Source organism: Sander lucioperca, chromosome 11 (genome assembly GCF_008315115.2).
Source record: "Sander lucioperca isolate FBNREF2018 chromosome 11, SLUC_FBN_1.2, whole genome shotgun sequence".
Taxonomy (NCBI): domain Eukaryota; kingdom Metazoa; phylum Chordata; class Actinopteri; order Perciformes; family Percidae; genus Sander; species Sander lucioperca.
The window spans coordinates 22,571,194-22,593,611 of record NC_050183.1 but is presented as its reverse complement, the minus strand read 5'-3'; the positions used below and the strand labels follow the sequence as shown (position 1 = coordinate 22,593,611).

At 41.2% G+C, this 22,418-nt stretch overlaps 1 protein-coding gene across 2 annotated transcripts in view; it reads right to left on the bottom strand.

The window, feature by feature from the left end:
- lepr (leptin receptor) overlaps window positions 1–22,125 on the bottom strand; it is a 51,302-nt gene extending 29,177 nt beyond the window's left edge. The window contains exons 1-3 of one of the 2 annotated variants that reach the window (XM_031283939.2): window positions 8,168–8,178; window positions 975–1,176; window positions 171–228 (exon numbers count right to left, since the gene is read on the bottom strand). In XM_031283939.2, the coding sequence (XP_031139799.2) occupies window positions 171–184 (14 nt within the window). In that variant the 5' untranslated portion in view covers window positions 185–228; window positions 975–1,176; window positions 8,168–8,178. Of the gene's footprint in view, window positions 1–170; window positions 229–974; window positions 1,177–8,167; window positions 8,179–21,993 lie in introns of those variants that run through there. The other variant, XM_031283940.2, reaches the window with a different exon arrangement.
- Between the last annotated feature and the right edge of the window lie 293 nt (window positions 22,126–22,418).

Here is a 22,418-nt window from a genome sequence, read left to right as displayed (position 1 = left end):
TGATCCACTCCCCTCAGGCTGTGGTCCATCAGGACCAAAACCTCACGCCACAAATCTGCAGCTGCCCCCCCCATAGACTTATCCCCAAACCAATTTCAGGCAATTGTTTTGCCACTTAATAACATCCACATTCACAAAGACCACCTCTATTTACATACTGCAATACTTACATTTTAGTGGTCATAGCATGAGAATGGCCTTGCTGGGCTTTGGCTGGGGTGAATCTCACTGTGGAGAGAGAGAGAGAGAGAGAGAGAGAGAGAGAGAGAGAAGGTTTTCAGGGATTTGAAGCAACCCAACTCAATTCTGCAGGACTGAAGACCTGTGCTGTTATTGGAATAAATAAGGGTAAAAGATTAGGAACAGGATTTAAATGAAAAATACTTAAAATTCTTGGCAAGGGTAGAACCAGACGAATTATAAAGGCATTTATTCTGGAGGCGGCATTAAAAGACTTTCTCAGACACTTCCTATTTCAGACGCAGATCTCTCACTGACAAGAGCAACTCCCACTCTCCTTCTCTACCCTTCTATAACAGTTGTGCACAGAAACGTGGACTCAAAAAGAAGGACTCAGAGGCAGAGCGGCTGAAACCAATCAATAGTTTACTATCTAATCAGTGATAGCCTACGTCCAAAATTTTGTTACAGTCTATGCTAATAATAACTTTATTTAACATAGCACCTTTTATAGAACAAAGTCACAAATTGCTAGTAAAACTGTTTCAAATAAAACCAAACAATAAAAATAAATAAAATGACAGAAGTTTGACAGAAAAACGACAGGAAAAAACACAAAGTAGCCTACATCCGAAGTAAAAACATAACATTCAACATGTCAGCTGTGGGTGAGTAATTCAACGACTCGGTGTGAAAGAGAAACATCACGGTTGGCAGCCCGACCACAAAAACATCCTAAATGGTTATTAGACGCGTTAAAGTGAGAATGAGTAATACTGAGAGTGTGTCCTTACATCACTCCTGGAAGTTTCTTCTGGTTTTGTGTCCAGGTTTGGTTCGGGCAGGTGAGTTCGTCCAAAATCCTCCGTGAAGAAGATGTGTGCGCTTCTGTCAGAGTTCACCGTCCATTTTTGAGTCTTTAGACCAACAACAATGGTGAGGAGTTTCCCAAACAGAACAGCAACACTTCTCTCACACAGGCGCCGTAGCTTTTTCCTAAGACCCAGGTCGTTGAGCCTCCCGGCGTAAAGAAATGAGCCTGAACACTGGAGCCGAGAGAGCATGGAGAGGAGGGGAGAGGCTCCGACAGACACAACTGCGTCCTGCCCACCGTGATGAGTTCAGGAACACATCCGGAAATTCTACCACTTAGGATGAACACAGTTGTAGTCTTCTTGGAACAATCATTAGTTTGGGATAAAAACAAAAGCAACACGTGGAGGTTGCACATAACGTAGGCCTACATCTACTCAAGTGCTAGAGCCTACTTCAGTACAATTTTAAAGAGCATGTACTTCACTTGAGTGTTTCAATAATAGCCTACTGTGCTCCACATGCCTACATTTCAGAAGGAAATGTGGTATTTGTACTCCATCAGGCTACACTTATCCAACATCTATAGCTGGTTATTTAGCAGATTAACATTCTACATATCGGCTAAATCTTATTATTTTCTTGTAACTATGTTGCATTGTGATAGATTAAATACCAAGCAGTGTAGAAAATTGTTAACTTTTGCTCAGCATTGACCAACCACAAAATTTAAATTCAGCTTTGCTTATGTAACAGCAACAATATAAACATAATATAATACAATGACAGAGGTCATTCTACTGCATAATGAGTACTTAACTTGTAATTGTATTTCCCCATCCATCCATCCACTGTCTGTTAAGCATGGTCATAGAGTAGTGGAGCTTATCCCAGCAAACACTGGGCAAGTGTATACACTGGTTGCCAGTTTATCACAGGGCTAACACAGGGCAACAAATGTGTAAAAAAACATGTATTTGTTTTTTTTGTTTGTTTTGTTTTTGTCGTATCTCAAGAACATCCCACCTTTAGCTGGCTTTGTTGTCGGCTGTCACCAAGGGAGTAGCAAGCAATGTAACGCTGTACATATGCCAAATATCTCTGTGGACTAGCAACTTCCCGTCTTTGTTGATTTATGATTCCCAAGCAGCATTTAAAATAAATAAATCAGTGAGTTTGCAGCTGTTCACATGAATCTGAGGTGGATATTCTGCTGCTAGGTGGGAGGTGTGAGTTCATCTGCACGGTTCGAAATTTCATCACATTTCAGCCGTCCTTTCTTCACGAGACCCTTCATAACCCTATTTTCCTTCATATTTATTTTAGGTTATCATTCCCATGGCATAAGACAGAGCTAAACGGGTCATTGTGCACTATTTTCCAGGATTCCCAACAATACTTTGAAATTTGACATAGTGTATTTTGTTAAATAATACATGTTCCTAAAGGGAAAATCATGTTTCAAAAAATAAAAATGTGCTGTTTACTTATCTTTCAGTTTCTGTCTTCCTCTGATTACTCCCTATTGCTTTCTGTATCTCTTCCTCCAAAAAGAAAACGGAATTCTACAGAATTACATTAGTTACTTCAGCCTCACAGATGTTCCACATGTCAGTCATACAAACATTTCTATTTATTTTCCTATGAATGAGTAGTCAACAGACTGCAGTAAAATGAGTACACAGGTGCAAACAGTCTAGTGGGGTAGTGATCTGCAGGCTTCTGCTGACAGTCAACTTATTTCTTTCTTTTGTAAAATGCTCCTAAAAAGCCCACTGTTCTCCATCCAGATGTGGGCACACCTACTGTAGGTCAACCTACTTTACCTCCAAATGTAAACAGGCAGTCCAGTCAGTAATCTTTGTTATTTGACTGAAAAGTATGTCTGTGACACTATTGTACAGGGAACTCCACATAGAAGAGTGAATAGTAAATAACTTTGTTTCCTTGAAGATGTGGCCTGAAATTTGTGTGTCACATATATACTTATATATACACACCAGTTGAGAACACACAACCTACTTTATTACTGTAATGCTGCCTGGTGTCCATATATTTCTCACATATAGTCATACATACAGTAAACAGAGGTGAGAGAACATTGCATTTTAGATTTTAGATTTAGATTAGATTATTGTCTGTATGATGAGAGTCAATGTAGACATTTAGAAATGAGTATGAATAGGGTCATGCTCAATTGCTTATTAGTGTTTTCCCACAGGCTTAATATTTATTTGTGGTGTTGACTCTGTGAACAGCATTGGATTCATAAACTAGATGAAGCTTCCTCAGACGATTAAATTGATTTCTTAAGAGTAAAAAATAACAACTCTATTACAAAATCAATGGCTGTACTTTCAAAGTATGAAATTCTATATAATTACAGTTGTAACTAACGATTGCAGCACTACAAACTGACCAAAGCTTATTTATTTTCACAAGAAAGAATCATTACATTTACAAATGCTTGTTTACTACTGTTAGTCTGAATGTTTTGCATGGCCAGCTCTCTTTCTTCTCCCACAGATCAATACAAAAAGGCTCAGCGTAATGTTCCCAACACATCTGTCTGCTTGTTTTTGTCAATAGCTGTCTGCATGCGTGTACCCAGAACTGGGTTCTGCACAAGTGGTCACTGTGTGATAACATATGTGATAAATAATTAGATTAAATGTAATATAACCACAGCAGTAAATCCCTGGCTGTTAGACAGATTAGATTTGTGGAGAAGTGTCATGTACTGGTGTGTTAGCAGCAGTGATTGTCAGAATAAGTGAATATTATTAACGGCTGGGCTGTCCATAGGTGTGAATCCTAATTAAGTTGAAGTGTAAATTTACAATCCTACACCTTTGGTTATACTTTCTGCTTTATAGGTATGCTGTCATTGGATACTCCGTACTCCACTACATTGTGGGGACAAAACTTCTGTCCCCACATGGTTAACCACTTATTTTAGGGCTAGACTTGATTTTAGGGTCAAGAAGTATCCATCCAATTTACACATTGCATAGTGGCTGAGAAGCAGGGGACACTGGAAAGGTTGCCAGGCCATAACAGGCCTAATGTATACAGACGGACAATGACACTCCACTTTATTTAACTCTAATGGACAATTTAGAGTTTCCAATTCATCTAACCTGCATGCTTTTGGACTGTGAGAGGAGACTGGAGCAATTGGAGGAAACCCAGGCAGAAAGCATTCAAACTCCACAAAGGACACAGATGGATGCCAGATTTAGACCCATGACCTTCTGGTTGGGTGGCAACAGTGCTGACCACAAAGCCATTATGCGGCACAGGTTGGAAATACAACCAGGCTGAGGTTAGGTTAAGGTTAGGCATGGAGCAGTTATGGTTAAAGTTAGGGCAAGCTTCCAGGGAATTAATGAAATACAATGCCCTCACAAGTATAGTAGTACAGTTTGTGTGTGTGTGTGTGTGTGTGTGTGTGTGTGTGTGTGTGTGTGTGTGTGTGTGTGTGTGTGTGTGTGCGTGTGCGTGCGGGCATGTGTGTGTGTGTGTGTGTGTGTGTGTGTGTGTGAGTGAGCTACGGAGTGAGATACTGCCTGCAGTCACTATCAAACTTTATGACGTAGAAAGCATCATTGTGTGCCTGCAAAGATTTGCGTACGTAAAGAGGAGGAGGTTAATTTGCAAATGGATTTCCTTGATCTGCGTCATTATGGAGGAACTTCATTTCACTTTCACAGCCCAATGATCTTTATGGAGATGGATTTTGCTCATTGTTGTCAGCAGCCTGGGCTTTTTTTCACTGAATGCTGCAGTGACTGTTGGAGATTAGCAGCATCTGGTTTCACACACATCCAAAATCCTTTCCTTTGTGGGCACAGAGCGTCACTAAAGAAGACAAAAGTGAAGAGTTATTTTCTGCTGTAAAACATCTATTTTGTTACTTTTGCAAATTACAGTCATGTTATTGTCAGATGACTTGTGATTGCAAACGTGCCAGTGTCAGACACATTCTGTCATACCAGCAAAAATTAAGTAGAAACTGGCACTGATGACAGAATGACGACCCAAAATTTATGATTTTAAAAATAATTTACTAAAACAACAAAACACAGGATTTACTCTGGAACCTGATAAAAATAGCTGAAAAATACTTTTTGTTGGAAGCTATTTTTAATAGCAGGAAAAGGGTGCAGATGGTCTTATTCACACTTACTGCCGATATTACACATAAAGTCAACATACTTTCTAGAAATAGACTTAAGAAAAAACATTCCAAAGCTGCAAACCATGATCCCTAAAGCATTTTCATCGGACTGTGATTCCCACTTCTGGGAATCTTTTCCCTTCCTTTGCAGCACAGCATTAAAGCGATAAATACATATGAGGTTTACAGCCTGCTACACAATATATAAAAGTAGGTAATAATGAAAGATTCACTGCTCAGACAGGGATGTGAAGGACAGCGTGAATAGGGGAAACACACTGCAGCAGCAGCCTCGCCTACAACAGTATGCATTTAAAATGAGGAGGTGACATCATTCCCTAATGACATCATCCCAACGTGTGTGTAAGAATGACATCATCCTCTATGTATGTAATGTAATGTGAAGATGTTTGTGTGCTGCAAAAATAAATAAACATACAGTAACGTGAATGAATAATCAAAATAATTGTCCATGATTGATATCACCGTTTGATCAGTGACACCAGGAGACACAATGGGAAACTAATGCTGTTATGTATCTGATTATCATGTCAGGTATCATTTACTAACCATTTAGGTAGGTTTCAGCAACAGGTGATAAACATAAACAATTTATAGTTGTTTGTTCAGCTGTTATTCATTTTAAAATGTATACCATGTTATCTTGGTATGTATTTTAGTACAACTTGAGCTTCACTGTATGAAAGATACATATATTTATTTATTGTATTGTATTAAGGGCACATGATTATTGAATAATTTATTTATATTTTGTTCTATTTTATTACAATAATTACTATTATTTTCTTTCAGCACCTATAACAGTTAAAACATAATGCATTAGGGATTTACTATATTTGTAAGCAGATTGACCATTGAACTTGATTCTTGTTTTCATTACATTTGACAAACATCATCCATTTGACCCTAAAAGCGTCCACTTTCACCCAGCGTCAAATAGTCCTGTCCCTGTTAGATCATGCACCAACATGATTCATTATCATTATTCCCATGTCATGATTGCTCAAGTGGATCATTTTACAGCAGAGCTACAGTATCATCACTACAGTAGATGAGTTCAGCTTTTTACATTGTACCAACATTATGAGTTGACTCCTTCTAACAAACAGCCTCCTGGCCCTGCAGTGTCTCTGCACATGAAACAGGGAAGCCGCTCATGAATAATTAATCAGATTCTGCGAGGGAAAAAATTCCTCACGAAGGGGGGAATACATACTAAGACGGTGATGTCATGCTTGTAGACTGGTTGGGATGATGTCACTGAAAGGCTAATTTCTTTATTTTAAATGCATATGTGCAGACTCAATCTCTTTCATCAATGAAATAAGGTTAGATGAAGGGCCATTGATAAAGAGAGCATGCTCTGCAGGAATTACCTCAGAAGACAACAAGGTGAATTTTCTATTTTTACCTTTGGACAGAGCCAACCTATCTGTTACTCTTTTTTCAGTCTTAATGCTAAGCTGAGTTTACAGTCTCCTGTACAACATGTACAGTACATGAATCAAACTTTCTATGCCAGGAAGCTATTCCAAAACCTAGTATTATGGAAAAGAACGTTTGATCCCACCCTCCTGCCCTTATCAGTTAGTGATCTGAACAAGGTTTCCTTCAAAATTTAAGTTGCAGTGCTTACTGTAGGTCTGCTGGATTTGTTGTGACAGCAGATATGCTGACTCAAAACCGGCTCTGTTATTGTTCCACTGTAGAGATTATCAGTTCATTTTTACTGGAATATTTCCCTATCTGACGATTCCCTTGAATGTTCTTATAACGTGAAAACATGTCTTGTGATTGCCATTTTTTCTCATTGTGTATCCCATTCATAGCTAAAATATGAGCATTTATTCATATTTGATACTCGACATCCTTATTTCTATTGGCATCGTGCCCTGGGTCACACTATAAATATCCTTGTTACTGAGAAATTCAGCAGCCACAGGGAATGAGTGTTCAGAGGAAAACATGAGAGTATACTGTACCAAACAAACACCTCTGCTTCTTACTTCTTTTTCATTTAAGAAAGACATAATCACTATGATCTTCAGTCTGAGGGCCTGTTTATGTCATGCATTAACTTTGTCATTATGTAAGTAATAGCGTGTGCTGACAAAGTTGGGTTTTCAAGAGCACAGCTGTATCACATATCTCCTTGAAAGCTACGCCTGCTGAAATACAAGCTGATCCTGCATTTCTCCAGAGTTCTGGTTAATGCAGTCAATATAAAATATAACAGTTTGGACCCCTCAACCAACCTGCTGACGTCTGCCATTCTCTAAGCTGACACAAGGCATTGGGATCCAAAAACAAAACAGCCTCATAACAAAGTGGTTATATGTGGCAAAAGTACAAACTGGAAGAAGAAGCCAACAGGTGACATTCACAGCATCGGCTGTAGATGAAATTTAAGCAGATACAGGTTTCTGAAAAGATGGTTTAAAGTCTGAATTTGAGCTATTGCACATCCAACATATGTTGTCTATGTGCAGTCAATCAATCCAACTTTATTTCAAAAGCATCTTTCATGCAGGTTAGTGCAATTCAAAGTGCACGGTGATAGGTTGAGATTCTTTCAAGCAAACACGCAATCCACAAATGTTTTTGCTTGTGCTAAAACAACCATCCTATGCTCAGTTTTCTTGGTGTCAGCATCTTTCTCAAAGCTAGCAAACCACGTAGAATGAAGTTAATAGTTTTTTCCCCCACAATAACTAGGTTTTTTGGCCACTCGAGGGCAGCAGAAACAAGTTGTGAACACAACATTGACATATCGTCACCTGTTGAAATGTTGAACTTATTAGGAAACAGTCACTTATTTACACATGCAGCAGTAAAGGAGCAACACTATCATTCATTTGGAGTCTGATGAATGTAAGTCCAATATTCACTCTATTTTAGCTCTGTTTTTGGCCTCTGCCAACTGCTGATGGAAATATCTGGCTCTTTAGCTGCTAAAGTCTCCACTATGTTCACCAGCTAGTCGCCAACTGTGTCTGTCTGCCGTTTGGTGCTGGGCAGGGTAGAGTGTTTATTTTTTTTTTTTTTTTTAACCGAAAACGCTATGAGAGCAGCAAGAATGAATGAAAACAGAGAAATTGTGGTCCGGACAGCTAAAGAATGAGCTGAAACTCCCTATTAAGCCAAAAAGCTGAGAGAAGCTGCAGATAATTCATTCTCTGTAGGTTCTTCACCATGAGCGACACGTTTCACATTGTCATTTGATACATTGTTATTATAAAACATCGATTACGTTCACCTTACACTGCTCAATTTTGAGTTTTCTTCTGCTCAACTGATTTTAGGACAATCATTTTGTCTAAAGAAAGGACAAATGGTGGCGATGGTACTTTTCCACTGGTCAGTGGCTGTTTATTGAATTAAGAAAAGAAAAAAGATTTCCAATTGCAGAGCTGCACATGAGACACAGCACCTGCCAAACATCAGTCCTGAGAGAGAAGAGACAGATGGAGAAAGTGTCAGAGAAGCAGAGAGGAAAAAAAGAGAGTGAGTCAAGATGGTATGTGCCCAAACCACCATATGGGGAAAAAGCATTTAAACTGTGTCCACACCTACTGACAGAAGAATTTAGAAGTGTAAAATGTGTGTCATTTAGAAGTGTATGATACCCTTTCATACATTTAGCCTTTTCTCTCATTTATCCCTTTTACCTTTATACTGTATATTCGTGCTCTTTCTTGAAAAGATAAGTTGATTGATTGATTGATTGATTGATTGATTGATTGATTGATCCATCCATCCATCTTCGTCCGCTTATCCGGTCTCGGGTCGTGGGGGTAGCAGCTCCAGCAGGGGACCCCAAACTTCCCTTTCCCGAGCCACATTAACCAGCTCCGACTGGGGGATCCCAAGGCGTTCCCAGGCCAGGTTAGAGATATAATCCTTCCACCTAGTCCTGGGTCTTCCCCGAGGCCTCCTCCCAGCTGGACGTGCCTGGAACACCTCCCTAGGGAGGCACCCAGGGGGCATCCTTACCAGATGCCCGAACCACCTCAACTGGCTCCTTTCGACGTGAAGGAGCAGCGACTCTACTCCGAGCTCCTCACGGATGACTGAGCTTCTCACCCTATCTCTAAGGGAGACACCAGCCACCCTCCTGAGGAAACCCATTTCGGCCGCTTGTACCCTGGATCTCGTTCTTCATGACCCAACCTTCATGACCATAGGTGAGGGTAGGAATGAAAACTGACCGGTAGATCGAGAGCTTTGCCTTCTGGCTCAGCTCTCTTTTCGTCACAACGGTGCGATAAATTGAATGTAATACCGCACCCGCTGCGCCGATTCTCCGACCATTCTCCCGCTCCATTGTTCCCTCACTCGCGAACAAGACTCCAAGGTACTTGAACTCCTTCACTTGGGGTAAGGACTCATTCCCTACCTGGAGAAGGCACTCCATCGGTTTCCTGCTGAGAACCATGGCCTCCGATTTAGAGGTGCTGATCCTCATCCCAGCCGCTTCACACTCGGCTGCGAACCGATCCAGTGAGTGCTGAAGGTCACAGGCCGACGATGCCATCAGGACCACATCATCTGCAAAAAGCAGCGATGAGATCCCCAGCCCACCGAACTGCAACCCCTCTCCACCCCGACTATGCCTCGATATCCTGTCCATAAATACTACAAACAGGATTGGTGACAAAGCGCAGCCCTGGCGGAGGCCAACTCTCACCTGAAACGAGTCCGACTTACTGCCGAGAACCCGGACACAGCTCTCGCTTTGGTTGTACAGAGATTGGATGGCCCTGAGAAGGGACCCCCTCACCCCATACTCCCGCAGCACCTCCCACAGTATCTCCCGGGGGACCCGGTCATAGGCCTTCTCCAGATCCACAAAGCACATGTAGACCGGTTGGGCATACTCCCAGGCTCCCTCCAGGATCCTTGCGAGAGTAAAGATCTGGTCCGTTGTTCCACAACCAGGACGGAATCCGCATTGTTCCTCTTCAACCTGAGGTTCGACTATCGACCGAACCCTCTGTTCCAGCACCTTGGAGAAGACTTTACCAGGGAGGCTGAGAAGTGTGATACCCCTATAATTGGCACACACCCTCTGGTCCCCCTTTTTGAAAAGGGGAACCACCACCCCGGTCTGCCACTCCTTAGGCACCGTCCCAGACTTCCACGCAATGTTGAAGAGGCGTGTCAACCAAGACAACCCCTCCACACCAAGAGCTTTAAGCATTTCTGGACGGATCTCATCAATCCCTGGGGCTTTGCCACTGTGGAGTTGTTTAACTACCTCAGCAACTTCCACCCGGGAAATTGACGACAATCCCCCATCATCCTCCAGCTCTGCCTCTACCATAGAGGGCGTATTAGTCGGATTTAGGAGTTCCTCAAAGTGCTCCTTCCACCGCCCTATTACCTCCTCAGTTGAGGTCAACAGCGTCCCATCCTTACTGTACACAGCTTGGATGGTTCCCCGCTTCCCCCTCCTGAGGTGGCGAACGGTTTTCCAGAAGCACCTTGGTGCCGACCGAAAGTCCTTCTCCATGTCTTCTCCGAACTTCTCCCACACCCGCTGCTTTGCCTCTTTCACGGCAGAGGCTGCAGCCCTTTGGGCCCTTTGGGCCCTTCGGTACCTTGCCACTGCCTCCGGAGTCCTCTGGGATAACATATCCCGGAAAGACTCCTTCTTCAGTCGGACGGCTTCCCTGACCACCGGTGTCCACCACGGTGTTCGTGGGTTACCGCCCCTTGAGGCACCTAAGACCCTAAGACCACAGCTCCTCGCCGCAGCTTCAGCAATGGAAACATTGAACATTGTCCACTCGGGTTCAATGCCCCCAGCCTCCACAGGGATGCACGAAAAGCTCCACCGGAGGTGTGAGTTGAAAGTCTGTCGGACAGGGGCCTCCTCCAGACGTTCCCAATTTACCCGCACTACCCGTTTGGGCTTACCAGGTCTGTCCAGAGTCTTCCCCCACCCTCTGACCCAACTCACCACCAGATGGTGATCGGTTGACAGCTCTGCCCCTCTCTTCTGTCCAAAACATACGGCCTCAGATCAGATGAAACGATTATAAAATCGATCATTGACCTTTGGCCTAGGGTGCTCTGGTACCAAGTACACTTATGAGCATCCCTATGTTCGAACATGGTGTTCGTTATAGACAATCCATGACTAGCACAGAAGTCCAACAACAAACAACCACTCTGGTTTAGATCAGGGAGGCCGTTCCTCCCAATCACGCCTCTCCATGTGTCTCCATCATTGCCCACGTGCGCGTTGAAGTCCCCCAGCAGAACTATGGAGTCCCCCACTGGAGCCCCATATAGGACTCCGCTCAAGGTCTCCAAGAAGGCCGAATACTCCGAACTCTTGTTTGGTGCATATTCACAAACAACAGTCAGAGTTTTCCCCCCCACAATCCGCAGGCGTAGGGAGGCGACCCTCTCGTCCACCGGGGTAAACTCCAACGTAGCGGCGCTCAGCCAGGGGCTTGTGAGTATCCCCACACCCGCCCGGCGCCTCACACCCTGGGCAACTCCGGAGAAGAAAAGAGTCCAACCCCTATCCAGGAGTATGGTTCCAGAACCGAGACTGTGCGTAGAGGTAAGCCCCACCAGATCTAACCGGTAGCGCTCCACCTCCCGCACCAGTTCCGGCTCCTTCCCCCACAGAGAGGTGACATTCCACGTCCCCAGAGCCAGCGTCTTCTGCCCGGGTCTGGTCCGTCGAGGCCCCTGACCTTCACTGCCACCCATGTGGCAGCGCACCCGACCCCAGCGGTTCCTCCCACAGGTGGTGGGCCCATGGGATGGAGAGATGGATGCCACGTAGCTTTTTCGGGCTGTGCCCGGCCGGGCTCCGTGGCAAACCCGGCCACCAGACGCTCGCTGACGAGCCCTCCATCTGGGCCTGGCTCCAGATGGGGGCCCCGGGCTTCCTCCGGGCAGGGTCACTCCATCTCTTCCTCGGTCACTCATAGGGTTTTTGAACCATTCTTTGTCTGGCCCCTCACCTGAGACCACTTTGCCTTGGGAGACCCTACCAGGAGCACAAAGCTCCAGACAACACAGCCCTCAGGTTCATAGGGACACACAAACCTCTCCACCACGATAAGGTGATGGTTCCAGGAGAGGTGATTGATTGATGTATTTATTAATTAATCAGTAAAATCTAAAGAAAATACAACTACAAATTGTATAATCGATTCATCTTTAATTTATTCATCAAGCAAGAAGAAAAAAAATTACCTGGTTTTCTTAGGTTTATTTAATTTTATATTAAATTTCTTTGAGTTTTGAGCTGGTTATTGAACAAACAACTTGTAACAGGCTTCTGTTCTTTAAAAAAAAACTAATTTCTGACATTTTATAGACTAAATTATATAGGCATTGACTTATTGAAAAAACAATCAAGAATTGATATTGAAATGAATCATTAGTTCCAGCCCTTTACAGCAACCAGCAGGTATCCAAAGTGCTTTACATCAGGAACCAAGAATAAAACAACATATCATACAATAAAAAGAATGAAATATAAAACAGTAAAATCAGAAAAGGTTACATAGAAACAGGAGGAGGAGAGGGAAATTGTCACACCACTACTACGTATTAAAAGCCATTCCAAACAAATAGGTTTTGAGTTTGGATCTAAAAAGAGCTACATCTGTAATAGTGCGAATATCAGGGGGTAACTTGTTCCAGAGTCTCGGGGCAGCAACTTGTCCTTCCCTTGTTCCTCCTGTTTCTCTTATGGAGGTTTGCCCATGTGTTGCAACACAACTGGAGCTCAGTTGAGGTCATGTGCACACTTATGTTATAATAAACCGACCCAAAACACAGCCGCTCTGGAGTTAACGAGACAGCCACAGATAATCAGAATCAGAATCAGAAACAAAATCAGAATCAGAATCAGCTTTATTGGCCAGGTTTGCGTAAACAAACAAGGAATTTGACTCGGTTAATCTTTGCTCTCAAAGTACAACACTCACTTAACATATAAAGAATAAAAACAGAAAGGACAGTAAGAAATATAAAAAATACTGTTAAGTATACAGTATAACAATACAATAGAATTTACAAATTTACAAAAAATATACAATAACAATTGAAGAGAAGAAAGGAACAGTACAATATCAGTATAGTCTGAGTCTAATTTAAGATTTAAATATAAATATAGTGCAAGGCAGTTCAGTGCAATGGTAATATATGAATAACAATATTGTAATTGTAAGATTGAAATATACATGAGGTAGATGAGCAGAACAGTGTTGATTGACTTTGTTCAGTGTAAGGGTGGGGACTATTTCTGAGCGTTCAACAGAGTGACTGCTTGGGGAAAGAAGCTGTCTTTGTGTCGGAATAATAGATAATAGATTGAATTGGTCTTATTAGTGACAATACTCATCCGCTGGCACAAAAACTGGCCTGGAAAACACAAGAAGCTGTCGTCATTGGGGTTTGTGGATGCACAACACATGAACAACACACACTAGTGCCAGATGTGAGTGGATAACAGCAACAACCAGACTTAAGATAAAGGTCTGTGGGGGCTAACTCTAAGCATCAGAGACCAAAGGAAAGAGCCTGAGGGCTGAGATGAGCATTTCTTATTCATCTTGTGGTTATTTCTTTCTTTCTACCTCTCCCTTTCTCTCTGGCATAAACACTCATCAGCACACAATCTGCAGCCGTGTGTGTGCACAATGATGTGATGAAATGAGCTTGTTCTCTGCACTGTATAACCCCTTCATCAGAGTGTGATGGAATCACTCATCAAACCACAATCACAGTCTCTCCCTTGGATACAATCTCCACCAGACACACACACACACACACACACACACACACACACACACACACACACACACACACACACACACTCAACTGTTCTGTCACTTATTCCACACCAAGTAGGTTATGTACTCATACACTTTCTCCTTTGAGAGCTAAGTCAAATTATAATTGATTCTGCTCTTCTTTCCATCTTCCCAGGGGAAAAAAACAAATATGGAAAGAATTAGAGAGAAAGGCTGAACGAGAGAGAAAGTGCTGAGGCGTCCCAATGCCAAGCATGTGCGTCATCAGATTTTATTATCTAAAACGTAGTGAGCCGTCTCTTCCAAGCCAGCACAATGAAGAAATGCCTGGTGGGCGTCAAGTACGGGACTGTCATGCAGTGGCAGATCGAGGCTGTGTTAGTGCTGCTATCACCTCATTGTCATTTTGTGACTGCTTTTTTACATGTATGTTACTGTAAGCAATGTTGGTCCTCCCTGCTGCTTGTGATTAAACATACATCATTCAGATGAAAAGATGTTTGTCAAAGAAACATGCTTGGGATCTCCAAAATGCCCTTGCATTCATTTAGTGTCAGTTTCATTAGAATGTTAAAGGAATTGTATTTCTTCTTATTTTTTTTCTATCTGTTTGTTTTTAATTTAACCACAAAAGTCGCACTGATGAGTAAAACTGAAAATGTGTCCGTCTTAGTTGTTTGTTATCCCACTACTGATCAATATCGCAAACAGTGCACACTGATTGGAAATATGCAGATTAGGGGTCTTCAAATGCAGCCAAGAGTGAGTTTGCTCAGGAGGCAAGAAAAATAAAGCTTCACATCATCTGTTAAAAGGAGAGTCAAGCTGATCCCTGAGGGATTGTAGCTGAGGCCTGGGATTACAGTAACACAATATACAGAAGAAGTGCTAAGCAATTACTCCTCAAACTGTCACTTTGAGATTTAAATAGCAATTTACAGTAAACGTGGGGAAAAATTAAATATACGATTGGTAATGATGATGATCTATTCAATTCGAAATTCACAGAATTTGTGACAGACATGAGGCACAAGGAATTGATCATTTGTGGCACATGGTTGGCACAAAAGATGGATTTGGTGGAAAAGACAAAAAATATACACGGCCATTAGAACATAATAAGTCAACAATACCATAAAACTTAGAGTAGCACATACAGTGGAGGTGTGGACAGAATGGGAGCTACATGATGTATCTGAAGAGTAATAGTGTCAGGTTATTACTGTAAAGGTGTCTGTGCACCTCTATAAATATGATTGGATGTTACCAGTCAGCTGGTAGCCAAGCAACCGATGAATGCTGATGGTGAAGCATGAATGAAGAATCTGATGCAATTGATGCAATGCTCTATTGATGTCTTTTAGTCTGATGTCGTCATACTCAGATTCTAGTCAGAATGTGAGTCTGATACTGCTCCACTGGGCTGTGATTATAGGGCGTGTTTCAACTGAACCAGGAAAGAGAATGCCTCTGCAATCAATTGGATAGACCTACAACCAATCAGAGCAACGGAGAGTCAAAGGCAGTCTTCGACAGAGCAAAGGCAGAGGCGGCAGTTTCCATGTCGTGCGGAATGTGTATACATATGTGATCGCAATTCTCTGTTCCTCTTTTCAAATGAATGCGCTGTCGATATCTTCTATAACAGACGCGATGGCAGCCATCTTTGTTGTAAACAAATTCAACCCAAGCACTCTTTGGTGACGTGGTTGATTACGTTACTGTTGATCATCTGTCCATCATCGTATAAAGCCCGCCCTGACAATTTCATTGATCCGAACAGCCCTGGTTTGAGCATAGTTGCTCCACAACGGATCAAGTCCAGACCGAACTTCCCGAACTCAAATGTTGTGGCCGGGGCTAAGTTCGGATGGCATCCAGGTTATATGTCTTTATCAAATTCAATTAAATTCAAGAGCAAATGTATCAATCACTGTAATTTACAATTATTAGAGCTGCTGTTATTATCATTTTGTGTTTGTTTCACCTCACGATTAAACTGTATACAGACAAACATGATACAGATTTGGTTTTGTGGAATAGATGTTTATTGTTAATATATGTTAATTGTTAAAGATAGGTTTAATTTTAAAATAAAATCAATAGCGCAGGTAGACCAAAACTCACATTTATCCAATCCTAACGATGCTAAGTTTCAGAACCTCTACCACCAAATGCACTCTGTTAAGCAAGTATTTGAGCAATAAATGCTTTTGAAGATTTTTTTTTAAATGTCTGATATAAATTATGACAGTCAGGGAAAGTGAAGACAGAAGGATTACAGAATTCAGGATTTGTTTTCAAATGGGAGTCTTAGTTTCCACTTAATACCCACAACTCCCCAACCACCTACTTATGTCTGCGCATGATTTAATGTTTTCATTCAGCGCCCACTCACACTAAAGCAGTCTGCATCAGTCAAGCAACAGGCAATAACATCTAGGCAGCTCTCTCTCTCTCTCTTTCTGAATCACACTTTTGATCTCTACCCTAATGTCTCTCTGCCAACCTGGTTTTCCACCTAGAGCGATTCAAACGCTCTCATTGTTCTAAAATGAAAGCTCTTAGGTCATAAAGCATGGCGATAAAGTTTCTTTTGAGTGTACTGAAGTTTCGTACAGTGTTTTTCTGAATAAAAGCACTACACCTGCTGTTAATGAATGAAACTCCCCTGGCTAAGGCCATCGTATCACCCGTGTTGTTTGGTTTATTTTTCATTCAAATGTTTTCCGAGCAAACGTGTAAACATGGGGTTTGAGTTGTTTTTTTGCAGCCTGAGGCCATTAATAATTGGCTTTTTTGTTTGTTTTCTTTCTAATCACGCTGCTCCTTCATCACAGCTTGTCATTAGAGGATTTCAGATTTCTAAATGATAGTTAACAAAAGCAGGGTTTAAAAAAGCAAGAGACGGCAAACACGCAGTTTAACAATTGTACGGGACATCCATACAAATATAATTATATTAGTTCATCTTGTGTTTTTGAAACAGTCTTGTTTGTCCAGTATGTTTTTTTTCAGCTTACTGTTCTATTCCAAAAAACACAGCACAGAATAAAAAAACAACCCTAAATAGGAAGCGAGGGTGAATTAGTGAAAGAGAAACAGGAGTGGTGAGAGTGCTTGTACATGGAGGATAGATAAAGAGATAAAAACAAAGTGGACAGCGACAATGACAAAATTGGGAAAAGTGGAGAGGAAGCAACTCAATGAATACACCAACATGGAGAGTCTTCCTAGAATACTTGCACTGCTGTGCCTCTAAAAGCATTATCACCAAACCCCACAAACAACAAGTGAGGCAAAACCATTTGTTGATAGCCTCAGAGCTCCAAAACATTTGGTCATAATGTGCTAATTACAGTAATCTAAGTTATGAACGTCTCGGTAATTCCTTAAACCTTGAACCCAGGGTTCCTGTGGCACTAGAGGAAATCTGTTGTCTGGGGTAAAGTGCAGTCAGTCCAAGGACATGTAGTCTAAAGTGGAAACTTTAATGTTTGAATGTGAGTGTATATGTGTTCATCGCTACATTAGCCCTTCCTCCAGCTCCCTGTCCCCTTGACAGACATGTATAAAGTACTAGAGACCCATACTTGAGTAAAAGTACAAGTGTTCTATTAAAAAAGTGACTTGAGTAGAATTTGAAGTGCTCTTTAAGCACCACACTTAAGTGGAAGTACCAAAGTATTCAACATTTTTTTGTACTTATGTATTGCAAGTAGTTTATTTTAATATTTACTACTCATGTACTGAAAGTAAAAGTACAAGTATTGTGTTATGTAGATAGCAGTCAAAAGTTTGATCATATCAAATGTTTAGCTTAAAGGACACTCCCAATTCCTTTGGCTGTAGCAGCAGTACAAGGAATGATTCATAACGTTTTTATAATTGTAACTGTTGGGATTTTAACCCTGTGAATGCTGGATAATATGTATTAGCTGCTCAAGGGCACCAATCAGAGAGCATGAGTCACCAGGTGGAGTTCAACTTTTTACTTGGTAGTAAGATGGTGCATTACAGGCAGTCACAAGCTGTACATTGCTGGATATATGAAGGAAGTTTCTGAAATAAACCCAAAAAGGTACATTAATGTCAGAGCTGTTATAACTACTATTATCTGATATAACAGTGGGTTATTAATCACTTATTAAAGAATACTGAAATAAAATGTACAATTATCACACTGTGCAAGTAAAATGAACATCCTCTCCAGCACAGTAACAATTAAAACCCAAGGGGGTAAGCCTCTCCTCGGACCGCGAACCTCCTATGGCGCCATTTTAATGCTACAAAGCGATCACTCCCCGTTAGCGTTCCATTGACTGCCATTCATTTTGGCGTCACTTTGACAGCGAATAACTTTACATCTGAAGAGTTTAAAGCCTCTATTTGTCCATTGTTTATTTCTAAAGAAACACGACAATGTATAAAAGGCTTCATTACCTTGTACCTCACGTTATGGCTCCATAGTAGGGATGGGCATATCGATCCTGTGGTATCGATAGATCGATATACTCACGCTACTCATTTGGCATTGATTTCCTTAAAAAAATATCGATATAAACTAAAAAATAATAATTGGGGGTGTATGCATCACTTTCAGCTGTTTTAGATTACTTACTTAAATTACTATGTGCCGGGACACCCCTGTACCTGGCGGCGTATTGAGCTGGCCCATGTAGTGACAGGAGACGAGTGAATGAGCGTCAACGTGCGCACACAGCCGACAGCGACACAGCCAAGGGCCTGAAAATGTGTATGTTTTTGTTCATATTTAATTTATTTCATTCATATTTATGTTATTTATTTTAATTTTAATCTTATTATGTATTGACCATAATACATTTTGTATAAATGGTCTGTATTTGTCTTGTGATTTGTCTTAAATGTAATAATATTTTTACTGACAAAAATTGCCAATAAGAAATTAACGGTATCGGTATCGGTATCGGTATCAATGAAAATGCAAGAAAAAGTATCGGTATCGTATCGAATCCTAAAAGTGTGGTATCGCCCATCCCTACTCCATAGCAGACGTTTTTGTAAAAATATGCTAACGATTGTGTCATAACCACGCGACTTACTGTCGCATAGTAGAGGAATTACCGTATAGTACAGGAGAAGCACACAGGCAGTTTCGTCTCACATTAGCTGTTTAAGTGTGATTACTAATGTTAACTAGCATTTTAGTTAGCAATAATTAGCCGGTGCCTATGTTATCTCCTTACATATACCTACGCTCTCCGTCTCTGCTAGACTGGGAATGATTGAGATTTCTCTTGGCACAGCTACCAGAAGACTTACAACTTTCAGACACGTTGCTCACGGCACATTTACGTTGTTTCTCTCAGTTGGAGGCTGCGCAGTAACGCTCAGCGCTCACCGGAAAAGTGCTTCTAACGGCCTTCACTGGTCTCCGTCCAGAGCAACGGGATCTGTTGGTCCATTCTTATATACAGTCTATGTTAAAACCCCCAAAAAAGGTATCACACACTAGCTAGTAACATGTGTGATGAACAGTGGAAAGTTAGAAAGCTAGCAAAATACAGATAATAGCAGCTTCACATCACAGGGTAAAACGGTTAACATTCAGTACTCATTGCAGACTGAAACAACTCAGGAATAGCTTAATCTGCTGCAACAATAGCTAAATAGAAAGAGTACAAACTTACATCGTCTCTGACTTCTGAACAGGCAACCGCTCTAATGAAAAGAAACACGACACGCTCTCGGGATTTCTTACGTAACTAACGTAGCCGTAACTACGCACACTGTAATCTACACAGTCTCCGTAGCATGAGGAATTCACAACAGTAACGATGCAGCACATAAACAATGTATCGGAGTAAAAGTATTAAACTCATCAAAAATATGTACTGAAGTAAAAGTAGAAGTAGGAGAAAAAAAATACTCCAGTAGAGTACAGATACATCCTTTTAGTACAAGTACAAGAGTGAAGTAGTTCTACTTCGTTACTATACATCTCTGGCCCTTGAATACCATACTGTATATACAAGGTTGACTACCAATAAGCAGGCATAGAGAATAAATGGAGGTACCTAGTTATTGATATCGTTTTTCAGTTCCAGATTTGGCAGGATTTCCAAATCATATGATATTGTACCTCTCTAAATATGTTTAATTATTTGGATTTTTTTTTTTTTTATAATGTAGCCGTTCAATTTATTCCTGCAAGTTTTTGATTTATTCTTTTAATGGAGCATCTATTTCAAGGAAATTCAACAACCGCTTATTGACAACTTTTGTTCCCTGTTATCAGTATGAGAATAAGGTTTGTTATTTCTAGGAAACAGTATGTAATGCAATCATGAAATAAAGTATTTCTGGTTTATTTCCCAATATACTGTAAATACAATTCTGCTGGAGAAATCCTGCCCTCCAAGTTGCTAAACACAACAAAGCAAATACTGAGGACAATAGCTGAGTGTCCTACAGCCGTAAGTGTGAACATGAAGATCAACTGGAGCAGCACAGGGCTAAATAATCACTTTCAGCTCCTGTGTAAATGCAGCCCTAGAGGTCCAACTGAGCAAACAGCACAGTACAGAAGCCCACCATCACCATGGGGATCTCTGTGATCATAGTCTCACCTTTTGCACTTCTAGTTTGAATAAACCAAATGGTCAATTTGGCAGCAAGGTCCCCCCCCCCCTGCCAAATGACCATGGCTGTTAGCTCTGACATAGATTAAAAAAAAAAAACAACAGAGTCTCTAGTCTGTCGATCGAGGCCAGACTGGTCAGCTTTTGCCCGAGGCTCGTCTGAAATGTGTTTGTGGCCGAAGCCCCTGGTGAAGCCTCAGATACTGCGGTCTAAACACGAGGGCTGTTTTCACTGTGGGGGAAAATGGCCTTTTTTGAACTAATGCACAGAACTGAAATATGTTGGAGAAATAATTTACTGTAAGAAGAACTGTTTTTGCACCCAGATAAAAGTCTGGTAGCAAGGTAAGGCAGAGGACAGAATTTTGACTATAGATTAGAACTTCAATAAAAGCTCCATGCTGGGATATTTTAAAGAAATATATCAACATTTTGCTTTTGAGTGACATGAGAATATCAACGTCTGTTTATTAAAGGACTTTGGGGAAATATGTTTATTTGCTTTCTTGCCATGATTATCTGTCTGTTAGATAAGAGCCAGCAGACAGTAAGCTTAGCCTGGTAAAAATAAAACAACAATAAACAAACCCTTTAGTTATATCTGTCAACAAGACTCCAGGAAGTCATTGCTCCAAGAAATAGTCCAGCACATAACTCCCCATAAAACCTAAACATATCATTTTTATACACAATGTTTTACATTTCAAAGAAACAATATATATATATAGGGTTTATATATATATTATATATATATATATATATATTTTAAATAGCAGGCTTTTAGAGGGATTGGTAGAAACATTTCTAAAAAGCAGAGAGCCCAGGCTGGCTGTTTCCCCCTTCTTCCAGTCTCTATGCTAAGCTCGGCTAAACACGCCCTCCAGCGCCGTGTTTAACACACAGATATAAGAGATTTTATCATTTTACTCTTGGAAAGAAAAATAATCAAATTCCTAAAATGTAGAACTAACTAAAACTTTTAACTTACATCAAAACAATAATTTAATTCTAGCTGTGGTTCTTGTTGTGCTGCGTCATTAAAGTTTGAAGCAAAATATATGGAGGCGAAGCAACAACGTGGAGAGAGACAGCAGCAGATAGACTGCAACAAAGAGTTCAGGGTAATTAATTAGAGAAAGGAAAACAGAGAGAAGTGACAAAGACCAGAAATAGAAACTGAAGAACAACACAAGGTTGATCCTTTGTAATTTCTCCTCACAAGCTGTGACAAAACTCCAGACATTCAGAATTAAAACAGTAAGCAAGCTCACAATGTTGTAATTGTCAAATCAGGTGTAATTCATTGTGGGCAACGTGCGTCATTCACCTCACAGCTTTTGTTCCATTTCTTATGAAATGTTTTAATATAACGTTGAGAGAAATGACTCACCGGCTGCCCCGCACAATCAGAACTCAAGAAGTATACCATGGGGAATAAAGTTTTCCTTCCAGCTGATATCCTGAACATTTGTAGTAGCAGACAGAGAGCTTTATGTGGAGCAGTGCGTCTCTGGGCATGAGGGGCTATTTCTAAACCACGGTGTCAGAATACACACCAGTCACTCACAACACTGCACACAGGCCAAGATGTTGCATGCATGTGTTTGCACTGCAGGTGTGTATGCACTGTAAGTGTAGATGGGGGTTAGGGTTTACTGGTAGAAAGCCATCTCTATTTTTGTGTTCATGTACACGGACTGGATGTGTACAGTGTAGCTGTTGGCAGAAGGGAATTTCACAGAGCCTTAGATAAACACAAGCATACAAGCAGACCCTTCTGTCAGTGGTTGCCTCAAATTTTCCCCTCAGATGGTA